Source organism: Amblyomma maculatum, chromosome 2, assembly GCF_055883805.1.
Source record: "Amblyomma maculatum isolate TAMU_Amacu chromosome 2, ASM5588380v1, whole genome shotgun sequence".
NCBI classification, from domain to species: domain Eukaryota; kingdom Metazoa; phylum Arthropoda; class Arachnida; order Ixodida; family Ixodidae; genus Amblyomma; species Amblyomma maculatum.
The window spans coordinates 221448974-221462102 of NC_139345.1; the positions used below are offsets into that span (position 1 = coordinate 221448974).

Genomic DNA, 13129 nt, shown 5'->3' on the forward strand with positions numbered 1-13129 from the left:
TCCGTTAACATTGACGCAGTTGTCCCAGGATGCGCATGCGCCAGTCCGTTCCACTGGGTGGCTTCCCACTCAGGCAGCCGCGAAAGATGAACGTCGTGGCTGTCGGCAACAAGACACGTACTTTTACCATGATCCAAAGTTGAGGCATGACGCAGGAAGGCCTGTAAAAACAGGACAAAAGGTTCAGATTTATTTATTTATTCAAGTTACTCACAGGCCCCTTCAACATGGGAGCATTGTGTGAGTGGGGCAGTACATACGTGAAGTTATAAACACAGCAAAAACAACGATTTGAGAGAAGCGTTATACAATAGCTAGCAAGAAGTACTGAGTAGAATACATTTAAAATTTTTGCCCGCTTTTTGTCCCTCCCTTTAAGATAAAAACACAAGTTATGCATTGGTTATTATTATACAATATAGAATAACTATACAACGTTCAAAATGTGGCAATAGGGAAAGGAACACAATTCGGCACTGCGTTTAAAAGAGCATAATTTTGTTCATATTAAGAAGGACTTTTTGTTGGGCTAGTTGGTGCAGCATTTTTCAAAAAAAAAAAGAACAAAGCGCTAAAGACACATTCACATGAAAGAAGACACGGACAAGCGCTTGTCCGTGTCTTCTTTCATGTGAACGTGTCGTTAGCGCTTTGTTCTTTTTCTTTTTTTTGAAAAAATTGTTCGTATTAGACCAGTAGTAAAAGTGAATTTCCGTAAGGACACATAAAAGCATGACATTAGGTGAGGATCGTGGTTATCATATCTCGAAACGTGGCAGGATTTCTTGTGTTAGTAACACCGTCAGGAAGGCTGTTCCAATGTTTTATGGCACGCGGAAGGGCAGACATGTTAAACGTTTTAGTACGACCAAAAATACGCGCAAAGCTGCTATGATTGTGGCGACGATGGGATGTACGAGATGGCAGTGATAAAGGTAATGCGTGGCTGTGAGGACTGAAAACCATTTTATGAAATAAGCAAAGAAGTGCTACTGTACGACGTGATTCTAAAGACGCAAGTGATAACGATAACTTGATATTAGTGACGCTAGAATGACGGTTATAATCACGAGCGATGAAGCGTGTAGCACGGTTCTGTATAAATTCAAGACTGTGTGTTAGATGCTTTTGGTGCGGTGACCAAATGGGCGAATCAAATTCAAGCTGTGGGCGGACAAACGTCTGGTAAGCTAGTTTTCGAGTGTCAGATGGCGCATCATGAAGATTACGTTTTAAGTATCCGAAGTTTCGTGAGGCTTCGTTCTGGTGGTCTCACCGTGCCCACGTGAAGGCTTGGTGAAAACTGAGCTTAAATAGCCGGTGCTGTTAGTGAACATTGACGCAGTTGTTCCAGAATGTGCATGCGCCAGTCCGTTCCACTGGGTGGCTGCCCACTCGGGCAGCCGCGAAAGATGAACGTCGTAGCTGTCGGCAACAAGACACGTACTTTTAGCGTGATCCAAAGTTGAGGCATGAAGGCCTGTAAAAACAGGACAAAAGGTTCACATGTCTTCATTCTAGAGGCCTCGCCGTGGAGGGATGTAAATTATGTTACAACGCGAGCAATGACGTCTTTGCGAACTCAGTGCACCGCTCGAGGCTCTTTTTCGGCTCGGACGAATGCACGCGGATACGTCCGGTTTCCCAACAACGCCGTCTCTCCGCTTAACCAGGCAGGGCCTGGTTTCGGGTAGCGGAAAGGTGGAAACACGAATCGCGACGCAAGACCTGACGACACGTAATGCGCAAGAGAGGTGAAACGTGGTTAGCTAGCTGGTTGCTCTCCGGCGGCGTGTTCCGGACCTTTCCTCACTTCTGGCAGGCGCGGTGAAAAGCGCGTTGCGCGCCGTCTTCCCGGGGTTTCTAAACCGACGCCTGTACAGTGCAGAAACCACTGCGCGGTCACACTGCTTCTCGCTTGGACCAAAATGAAATCAGCGACCTTGTCTTCGTTTGGCTCACACCCTTTCCAAGTCTGCTTATCGGCTCCCTCTCTCCTCGCTTGACTGCCAACTGATTATCGACACGAGGGAAGACGAAAGACGGACACTCAACCTTCCGGACAGTTCTTGGAAAAGTGTGCGGCGACCAGAGATGAAGGCACGCATCATCTTCGGCTCCCTCTTCCTCCTGCCCGTCTTGGGAAGCCGAGCAGACCGAGGTAAGACCATTTCTCCATTCATGGCCTGACAAAGCACGCGAGTGACTGTAGGCCCAGTTATACGGGCTTGCAAAGCGCATGTAAGGAGCACCTTGTAAGCGCTGCGTAATAACAGATGGCCTACAGGGCTGCCTGATGTAGTTCTAATCACCGCGGATTCCCGGCGGGGCAAGCTTCTCAAACAATGACCAGGGATCGCAATGGCTTTTCTGCGTCCGCATCCGTGGCTGATCATTATCAAATTCTGCGTGCTACGCACGCGATGCTGGAGGGGCTCCGCTGCAAAAGGTTTTTTGCTGGAGTTAGTACGACAGCATAGTTTGTTGGTATTGCTGATGCATAATCGATAAAAAGCTATCATAGAAGACGAGGACACGCGTGGAACAACTTGAACACAAGCTTCCAACAATTTGTATTTCACGAGCATTATGTTCGTTGGCCATGAATCGACGCCCTCTTGCGATGCCGATTAGTCTTTTCGAAACGCCTAACCTTTTATTGCAGAGGAATGCGGAAGGTACTCTGACAAAGTGTGTACTAGTCAGTCAACATTTGTAGCCCTGATTATTTCTGTAGTTATTATATTTTAGCGCCTTCCTATTCACCACCTTCATCAGGCCGACTATACCCACTGCAAGACAAATACCATATTCCGCCAACTAACCCGGACATTTTCTAGCTCTTGAAAACATAGCGCAGATAATATACACGAGGACGGACATAGATGTAGACGGGACAGCCGCTAACATGTAACTTTTTTTTGGGAAAAACTTGACGTCGAATATACAGGAGCTGTTGCCACTACCATTCTGTGAGCGCGCGCACAGAAGAGCACAATCAAGATAACACTTGTTTAAAAAAGAAAATGAAAATAGAATATTAAATGCACGATGTGGGAGAATATTTGCGGCGGTTTCAAGACATTGCTACACGCTAGCCAAAACGAATCATCTCCTGTGCGAGCTGCATCCACTTGAGCCTGCAAACTTCCTAAACTCATCCGCACCCGTAATGTTTGTGGCCACTGCTATAACGCTTGGCTTCCGTGTGAAACAATTTTGTTGCCATTGGTGATCATCCTATTACAACACATTACTCGAAGGCCTTGCAATTCATTACCTCGCAAAAGCCAGCACGATGTCGGCAAGAATAGTTTCGTAAATATGCTTATTCCACCTGACAAAGGGATTGGATTTAAGGCCACACTACGTATAATTTCGTTGTTACTTACGTCCAAGGAGACCATAGCAACGAAGTGCGTAGATGTCCTGTTAAAGATAATAAGCCGTACGTAGCATGGGACGAAGTTGCCATAGGGCCGATCCCACAGCCATGCGGGAGTCAGCATATTGACCAAACTAGAAGGTGTTTGAACAGACGTGTACTGGAATGTGCTCGCAACATTAGGAATGACCGAGGACGATCGCTCACCGACCACGTTCCGGCACGTGAGTCACGGAATGCCAGGGCTTTCCTCGAGCAGGAGAAAAATAGTTTAACAAGTCAAGAGAAAAAATTGGCTGTGGCTTAGCTCGCCGTCCGTACTGCCCCCTCAACTGTGGTTGCGGCGCACGCAAGCTCACCTTTTCAATCCTTCCACATAGGTGGCGAAGCCGAGCGCAACGATGAAGAAAGCGGTGTGATGCCAAATGGCTGCTGCGGCGTGGCGTCCGCCAGCTACACCGGTTACTAGGCAACGGCTTAAGGTCCTTCTGTGCCTCCTCACAGTACCGCCACAGCGAAATCGCAGATTCGCTACAAATAAATTAGTTGTGGTTTAGCACATTTTAACCCTAGTCAAATTGCGAAAGCAACGGCGGAAGCTCCTGTTGCATGCTACATTATTCCCCTATCAGTGTAAGGACACCGTTAAGGGCATGATGCGAGAGCGTAATCCACCAACCCACATTTAAGTAACGCTTCAACCAAGCCGTATGGACGTGCATTAGGGTTAAGGAATTCAAATGGCAGGCTGATTCTGATATCACCCTCCCATATGAAAGGAGCGACCCGAGTTGGCAGCTCCTGCCCGTGGCATAGGGGAAACGTGAATTCAAATGCCATGGCAGGCTGACATTTTTTTGTGGAGACCGTAGTAACGCCTCTTCACGGCGTAACTGCGGCCACCCGAGGTCTCGCTTTGGCTGTCGTAGTATTGCTTTCGCAATAAAATCTGCATCGGAGGAATGCGAAAGCAGTGACGCCTCCTCGACACTCGTTGCCGCTCTTTGCCTGCTTTTCTTTCTCTATCTCTCCAGCGTTATGGGTTACGTTCTCCGCACCGTTACATTCCACACTTCAACCCAGCGGCCTTTTGCGGGACGCGACTGCGCATGCGCCCAACCCCCAGCGGCGTAGTCGCGAAGCGGACTGGTGGATTCGTGGCCGCCGCGATCGGCTCCGGCGGTAAGGTAAACAATCCGGCGGCTGCCCGCGGCGCCTGCATTTCTGCGGTTGTTTCGGTGGTCGTTGTTGGATAGTGCGACGCTCCTGACGATTCCGACTACTTCAGTAGCGTTTGATTGCGATACACAATGTTTAAAGGGAAGCGGCCTCGCCTTTCTTCAGTTTTCAAGCGCTTCACGAGACCGTCTTCACCGCGAAGCTTGAATAAAAGCTGTTCGTCGGCAGGGCGATCAAGGGCGCCCTTGGGAGCCGTCGAGCGCATCAAGACTGTGCGGGAACCATTTTGTAACAGGTACGAGCTAGGTACTGAGGTTAAATATTTGTGGAAGCTGTAATGAAACTTTTTTTAATGAGCAGGAAGGCCCTCCATATCACCGCGGCACCCTGATTTCATCCCGACGATATTCAACTTTTCAAGCAACGAGGCGAAGCGGGCGAATACAATAAGCCGTTTTCAACGTGCGACAAGTCGGACAGCAAAACAAAAGCAACCAGAGGAGTCAGCGACCAGCTACCACCTGCCAGAACAATGCTTGTGGGGACAAACGTGCACACGTCTAAAAGCTATAGAATCTAGTAAACATTTGACTTAAAACAAAACATGGAAGAAACTTTTCTATCATCAACATGCCATTATTTGAAGCTTGTTTCTAGGTGTCGAATATTGTTTTTTTTTTACGAACTTGAGTGACTGCAAGACCGTTCTCAGTCACACCCCTAGAGATCTTGATGGCTGTCCCCTAGCACCACCAAGTTCGTTGCCTTTGAGAGTGTTCATTAAAATTCCATGTAGCATTGGACTATCCACATTCAGTTTCATTACCATTTGCTTGTAATGCATTGAAACTTGATGGATTACAGATGTTGCTGCATTATTTGATGGACATTAAGTGTCACATGCTGACTCAGAAGAGCGAGAAGGCTGTTTCAGAAACTGTTAGATATGTGGTTGCAGCATAGTTGCTAAACTTTCTTTTCTCACATATTGTCAGCACCTCCACCAGATGTCACGTGGTGGTGACCAGGGTCGATTACACAAATGAAGAGTCGGTGATTGCACTGAAGAAACTTTATTGAGCTGACTTGCGCCCGCAGAAGAACTAAGCAACTCGGTTGCTGCGATAGCAACAAACGGGCTCTTCGATCGTCGAACAAAAAATGCCCGTCACACTAGTCAACGCTCAATTTAAAGGCTCCTCAGAACAATCTAGACAACGTCGCAAACTGCTGCTAGCGCAACGTGGAACATTGTAGAAACATACGCAAGTGATCGGAATCTTCGAGACAGATCTCTGCGCATCTTTCGCGACATAGCTAATGATAACGCGTCGTATCGCGACAACGAGCATGAACAAACACTGGATACAGAATTGATACGCGTGCTAGAATCACAGCGATAAGGCCGCATGCAGGCGGCTGTTAAAAAACAACAAATACAGTTTTGAAGGTTTCGAGGCAATATGTTGCCGCTGCTTCAGCAATCAAGAAGCAGTCATAGCAGTGCATCTCAGAGTTATCAAGTCATTTTTTAAGACATTAGCATAATGTACAGAAGCATGGCACGATTCAGTCACTTCAACTTGGCATTTTTATTTAATTGTGGATTCTGCAGTAATGTAGAAACTTTGCAAAAGTGGGATGAAGTACATATGAAAAGGGATAGAAGTACACAAATATTACCCACTGCACAGTTTCTTTCATTTACACTGCTGATTAGAGCACTGCATGGGCCGTAACTATTAGCCTGGGCGGAGCCCAAAGAAATTCTTAACTACTTGCCCAGCCCTCAAATTGGGTGGGCCCGACTGAAGCCCGAAAAAAAAAATAGTAGCTAAGCACACTTCTCTAATGCAGATGTTCTGGTTACTTCAAATTTCAGTGCAGAAAAGGCCGGAATAATAGCATAAAACTAACTCCTGGTTCTGGTTGCATTGGTCTTTGTGTTTTTTTTTTTTGCCTTATATCCCATTTATACAAATGTTTCGAAATATTACGTTTCGTTGGTAGCCTTCATCTTTGAAGCGGTGGCCCTTACTCAACTGACGATCGCATTGCATGCCGGACGACTAGAGTTACCGCTGAATTTGTTCGTCAGTAGGCTTCAGTGCATTCCTCGGGCATGACACTCAGCCATCACTTAGCCCTAGATACCCGCCAGGTATCAGGTGCTGCCCAGGACACGCCATCGTCGTCAGAACCAAAATTATGTGCGCCAAGAAAACGTGCTCCGCAGCGGAGCTCATCGTACGGAGGAGCGTGTCCGTGCGGCGCAGTATCCCGCCAGTTTGGTTGCGGCGTTGTGCACGAGGTGGCACCACAGGAAAACGCAAAAGGCCGATTAAACACCGCGTCATCCAGCGCCGCTGACGAGAGAGCGACTGATGTAGGAGAGGGGCGCCACAGGGCATCATGACGTCACGAGTTGCCAGGATGCGACGTGATGTCATGGTGGCAGCCAACGACCTCCTCCTTAAAGTAGAGAGGCGCCGCCTGGCGTCGATGACGTCACGAGTGCAAATCGGAGCCATGACGTCACCAGCGGCGGTCCCCATAGCAACCTCATCAGTGTAACGTTACTAAATACGCGTAATCATTTTCGCATTTGTTAGCTCTTATATACTTATATTTGCTTGGTTTTATACTTGTATATTTTTATTTTATTAAGGGGCACTCATTACACACTCCAGATAACTATCACATTTGTATTTGGCTAATTAAATCAAACACATCCACTTCTGGTTGGCATGATTCCACTTTTCCATGGGCGTCGACATTAGTTGTACGGCTATTTCGACTTCTGCTTGATTTTACATTTACATTTTTGATCTAATTATTGAACTAATCACCCTATCGACAATTTTTTGGTTTAAAATCATCACACTTTCGTCTTTCGATTTTAACCACTCGCTTGATCCTCTTACGAGAACTACGCAAGCTGTGCATATATTTTGTACACACGACCTTGCCTACATTGCTTTCGTATTAGTAAGTGAGATGAATTGATTGACAAAGCCGGAAATATGTGTCAGCATTGCTTGTGTATTCCTAGAACTCGCGTTTGTGAGAGAAAATCTAATGGCAAGTAGTTTTCTCGCCGTTTTCGTGCTCATAAAAAGTAAAATTTTCGGATTTTAGTTCTGTTGGTTTCTTTTCTGCGTCCTCTGCAGCACCTCTTATTTAAGCTTTGCTGTGTGCAAAAGCACTTTCGGTACAATGCATGGGCGCTAATGGTGATTCGCCTTTTGGTGAAGAAATATACGGGCTGTATTATTTAACTTTCCAGATTTTTATCTGCAGTGCATTTCGATATATTTAACATAATACAAATGCATTTAGCTCCTAAATTTGGGTTCCACAAAGCACATTTTTAAAATGGCTTCGCGGGCCTAGTTTTGTCACCAAAAACACGTTAAACGCTACTTTGGCATATAGTAAACAAACTACATCCAAATTTGCAGCAGTAGAAAAGCGAGCAAACCCATTTTTAAGAATGCAATGCGGGAAGCGAACTTGACGAGCTAAAGAAATGTATATTTTTGACGTTAAATATTTGAAATCCATTGCCAGTAAAGGAATTTAAAACCTAGGCTAATATTTTTAATCTTTATTTACAATACTGTAAGCCCGTATGTGCCGTCAGAAAGTGGGGAGCGAAAAAGTGCGCAAAAACGGCAGACGCACGACAAGAAACACATTTCAGGTTCTTTCTCAACAGCCTCATCTGAGTTGGTGTAATGAAAAACGTGCGGATCCCGATGATTAAATTCAACATTGGTTTTCAGATGGAACTAGTGCTAAAAAAAAGTTCTAGATGGCACTTTGGACCACTAAAGTGCGATGAGGCGAAAGCCTTTATAGCGCGGTGGATCGTAGCCTTCCCTTACAGTACCTCTATCTCCCTCTCTTCTTTCACTCCCACCTTCCTCCCTTCCTTTACAGCATGGTACATGTGTTCGCGTAGAATTGTGAGAGATACTGCGCCTTTTTATCCTGTACATCAATTCCAAACGCCGCTGATGTCTGCTGTACTAACGCTTCCTAGACATCTGGGTCTGCTTCAGTTTGCTGCGTGGTGTGTGGCGTGGCGTTCGAAGAAGCGGCAAACGAAAGGCGCAGCACAGACGCCTGGATTGGATAGCCGGCGGGGTCAGCTTCGAATATGAATAGCCTGTTGACGTCATGACCTGTAGTGACGGTACATCACACGCCCCTTGTCGAACACAACCAGCATTTCATTGAATGGATCAAAGTACACCGGGGTTCTATATAATTCGTTTACAGGAAGGGAAAGGCTCAGTACTTGTCACTCGCGGAATCCCGCTATCATCCTCACGATAGATAAGGAGAATTATGACGAGCATTTTACGATCGATCACTTGAGACAGGAACAAGTTTGAGTAAGCGAAGTTTTTATTTTTTTACGGAAGTTTTTCCATGCGATAACGAAAAAAAATGGGGGGCGTGGCGCAGTTGGTAAAGCGCAGGGCTGGGGATCCAATGGATGAAGGTTCGATTCCCGGTGGAGACAAGATCAATTTATTTTCAACTCTCGCTCTCGAAAGCGTGACGCCTCGGCTGCAAACCTTCTGCTGACAACTTTCTGTTGACCACCTTCTGTCGACATCGATCAGGCTTTCGCCTTAACAGCTCAGGTGTGTACGACATGGTGGCAAATGGGTGGTTAGTACTGTCTGATAACCTTCCTTGTGGTCGGATATACAAATTAGTCTAGGTTAAACTTATTTTCACGCAACGTATAAAGAAAGTTGAGGCGCGCTTTTTTCCACGGCTAGTTCAGCTTGAATGCGTAGAGCTGTCACTGGCTGCGTTTCTGTAGGCACTGCAGATGAAGTTATGTGATGTTAGGAAGATAGTGAGAGACGGAAAGCGTGGCGTGATATGGTCCATAGGGTCACGAAGAGTCGGACACGACTGAACGACTCAACTGAACTAAATTTTTATAACTCCCGAGTTTATTGATATGTTAATGAGAATTATGACTCCTATATAATTCTTGCGTACTCTAGCTTAGGTCGGACTATACTTTTAAATCTTCGTTTTCGTTGAGCTGAACCACGTATCTGATCGATGTGTACGCCCAATTTAAGGTTACTGTAATTGTGACGCCTAAGTACGTTAGTTTGTTGTACCTATGGATCGCAATGTTGTTAATACTATAGGTAAACAGTAGGGGAGATTTCTTACTAGGTATGGTCATTGCGAAAGATTGCATTTGGTTACTTTGCATATCCCATTTCATACACCAATCTTATACGTTTTTCAAACATCGAATTATCAAGACTTGATCATCAATAGTTTTTACGCGGCAAAACAAGAGACTGTCGTCTTCGTACAGCCGCACTTCCACATGACAGTCTATATCTTCAGCAATGATGTTGATGTATATTAAAAATAGTACAGGGCCTAAAACAGAACCTTGTGGTACACCAGCTAATACATGAGAGGTGGATGACTGTTCTACGGACATTTCGATAAACTGCCTCCTGTCCAAAAAGTAAGCGCGAACCCAATTAATAATCTAGAGATCAATGACGCATACATTTTCTTAAGGAGTTTTTGTCAGATACTCCAGTGTGATAGCATCTTGTTCTTTGAGTGGATGGCTGCGGTACGAACAGTTTCAAAAAGTGGACTTACTGCGACGTCGAAAACGATGTTGCTTGGGGTAGAACAGATTGTTATTTTTGAGAAAGTTCAATAAATGTTTAGCTATAACAGGTTCAAGTAGTTTATGCATATACATGGGTTGATAATTTTCTATGTCAACTTTTTACACGATTTGTGAACCTTCGCGAGCAGCCAGTAAATCGGAAAAGAATATTCTCGCAAAGATAAAGTAAAAATCTTCATGAAAAATTCATAAGCTGTCAGATCGGGACCTGACGACATTTTTTGGGGTCTATCCTTAATAACAAAGTCAAAACTCCTTTTTTCGAGATAACAATGTTTTGGTCCTTATAACAATCAGAGTAGGCATTATACATGCTACCGTTGTACTATTATCACGCCTTCGGACAAAGACAGCTGAAGAAGCTGTTAAACATGTTGGCAATTATGGACAGAGTAATGCAGATATTTTCATTCACCTCAACACCTTTCAATTCAGACTTACAGCCGGATAGGTATCACCAGAGCTGTTGAGGGGAACTTCGCAAATATGCTCGTAATGTGGCAGAAAAGTACAGTCTTCTAGCTTTCTGTAACTCTGTTTGCAGCTGCGTCCTAAGCGTAGCAATCTGAACCGAGGTTTGTGGCATTTTTTTGCCGTGCCGCCGCAGTTATCGTCCTACGTGGATTATATTACGCGTTATCCATGTACTGAGCCTTTCTACTCGTCGAAGTTTAGTGGGTAAATTGAGACAAAGTCTCCAGCAACGGCTCTAAAATATGTCCATAAATTATCTACATGACTAGTATTGGGGATACGGTCGAGCACACTCTATATTGTCAACTGCTGCGGTATAGCCGGCTTGATAAAAATTATAAATAGGTACAGTTTTGTTGCATATTATGTTCTTGAACAAGCAAATATTCGCCAGAGAAGCTTTATGGTCACAAATTCCGTCCTTTGTAATTACTTCGTATTGGAGAGTACCGTCTGGCCGAAAAAGTAAGTGCGGTATTTCGCTGCTCTTCTGCCCCTGCACTTAAGTTTTTTGAATAACCACCTAGATTAGACCGTGCTTAGCCATAATTTCTGACATGCAGTCGGCATCCAGTTTTTCTACAGTTCTTGGGATTCGAGACTCCCATACTACACTTGACAGGTTGAAGTCACTCAACAGTATAATTCTGTTACGCTTATTAGCAGCATTCGCAATATAATCATCCACCCCTGGAAAACAAATTCTACAGAGCACAATACGCCAATTAGCGATGTAATATTCTTAGGAAATAAATTGCACTACACTTTCATGGTCATCTATGAGGCGAATATCTTTGCAGGTTAAAGTATTCCTAATTAGTAAGGCCACGCCACCACCTCTTGTTTTTCGGTCCCTCGGAATATTACAGTAGAGTGGAAAAATTTCATCGTCCTGTATGTCTTCGTGCAACCAGGTTTCGGTTACGGCAATTAGGTGTGGTTTGCGCAAAATTGACAAGAATTCGAGACTTTCAGGCTTATTACCAATACTGCGAGCCTTAACATTTAGCAGTCTGAATTCATTATTGACTATTTGTCAATAATATTTATCGGATGAGTGGCTCAGCACGACTGGTGTTTTTAAATTCTGCCACCGTTTATTGCAGTGCGTCCCGGATAACTTGTCAGCCTTTATCGTTCTTTCCTGATTTCTTTTCTAAAAGATTTCTGATGACTACACCGAGACGCTTATATTTGATCCCTTCAGCTTGTTTGAAAACAGCCACGTTTTTATTGTAACCGCGCAGTTTCATGATAACCATCGAACTCTGTCACTTTTTGGTCAGAGATATCTTGTACCACTTTTTTTTCAATACCGGCTCTGGTTTCATTTGCGTCTTATTTACACCAAAAACTATAATGTTCTGGTGCCAGGTCCTTTCCTCAAGATCTGTCCTTTATGTTTATCAACATAATTTATGATTTTAATGATGTCCTTCAATTGCTTAATAAAGTATTGGCCCTAAAATAAAAAAATAAAAAGTCGATAAGTTAACTCTTGAGGGGCGAGTTGGTTGCGGCGGAACGGAGACAAACACGTATATAGACACAGATTGACCAGTGTTTGACAGAAGGGTTGCCGTGATGAGTTTTGTTAGAATCTCACAAACTGGACTCGTTTAGATGTATTAGGAGTGAACGTGATTCCTGGCAGCTGCAGGTGTTTTGGTTTTTCCTAGTTTGTGTCTATGCGGCGGAAGTTTTCGCTCCAGGTAGAACAAGAGGAAGAAGATGTGTACAATATATAAAAGAGCACTGAACAAGGATAGAGGGGGGGGGGGGGGGGGGGGGGAGCCTCAGGTCGAGCCAACGTTTCGACAAGTGGACTTGTCTTCGTCTTGTGGCTGCTGTGGCTGCCGCACTTGGACGATGTGAGTGACGGGCTTGGATGCTGCTAACATCTATGGCTTGAGTCAGTATCATCGTAGAAGTTCCTTGCCCGGATTTAAACAATGATATCACTTGGACGCTGCTAACATTTATGGCTGGCTTGGGAACGAAAAGGCTTGCTAGTGTGATGTACGTGGGAGAGGAAGTTGTGACTGAGTGTGAAAGAGGAAATTTGGGTTCATGTTACAGTTGGTAGTATGTTGTGTTTCTCTCTACAATGTTTGTCTACGTAGCGCCACAGTTCTGGACTCTGAAAACTTAACTGTAGTTAATAATTTAATCACTGAGCTCTGTCACGTGCATAATGTCCACCTCACTGCACAATCTACCTGAACACAATCTACCGATGTATCTCTCCTAGTGTTAAAAAATAACCATCTGTAAAGCATTGAAAAACTCAAGGTATCCACCATTGATAACGCTGCGTTCTAGTTATATCTCGTGAAAGCTTACTTAGCATTGCAATGCACAAAAAAACAGTGCATATCTGTTCCATATCGACAATC

At 44.7% G+C, this 13129-nt stretch overlaps 1 protein-coding gene across 1 annotated transcript in view; it reads left to right on the plus strand.

Annotated features, from left to right (window-relative positions):
* The first annotated feature begins 1375 nt into the window (after positions 1-1375).
* LOC146201333 (uncharacterized) overlaps positions 1376-13129 on the plus strand; it is a 155791-nt gene continuing 144037 nt past the window's right edge. Inside the window, exon 1 of the mRNA XM_084595771.1 lies at positions 1376-2161. Coding sequence (XP_084451897.1) covers positions 2095-2161 — 67 coding nt within the window. The 5' untranslated portion in view covers positions 1376-2094. The remainder of the gene's footprint in view (positions 2162-13129) is intronic.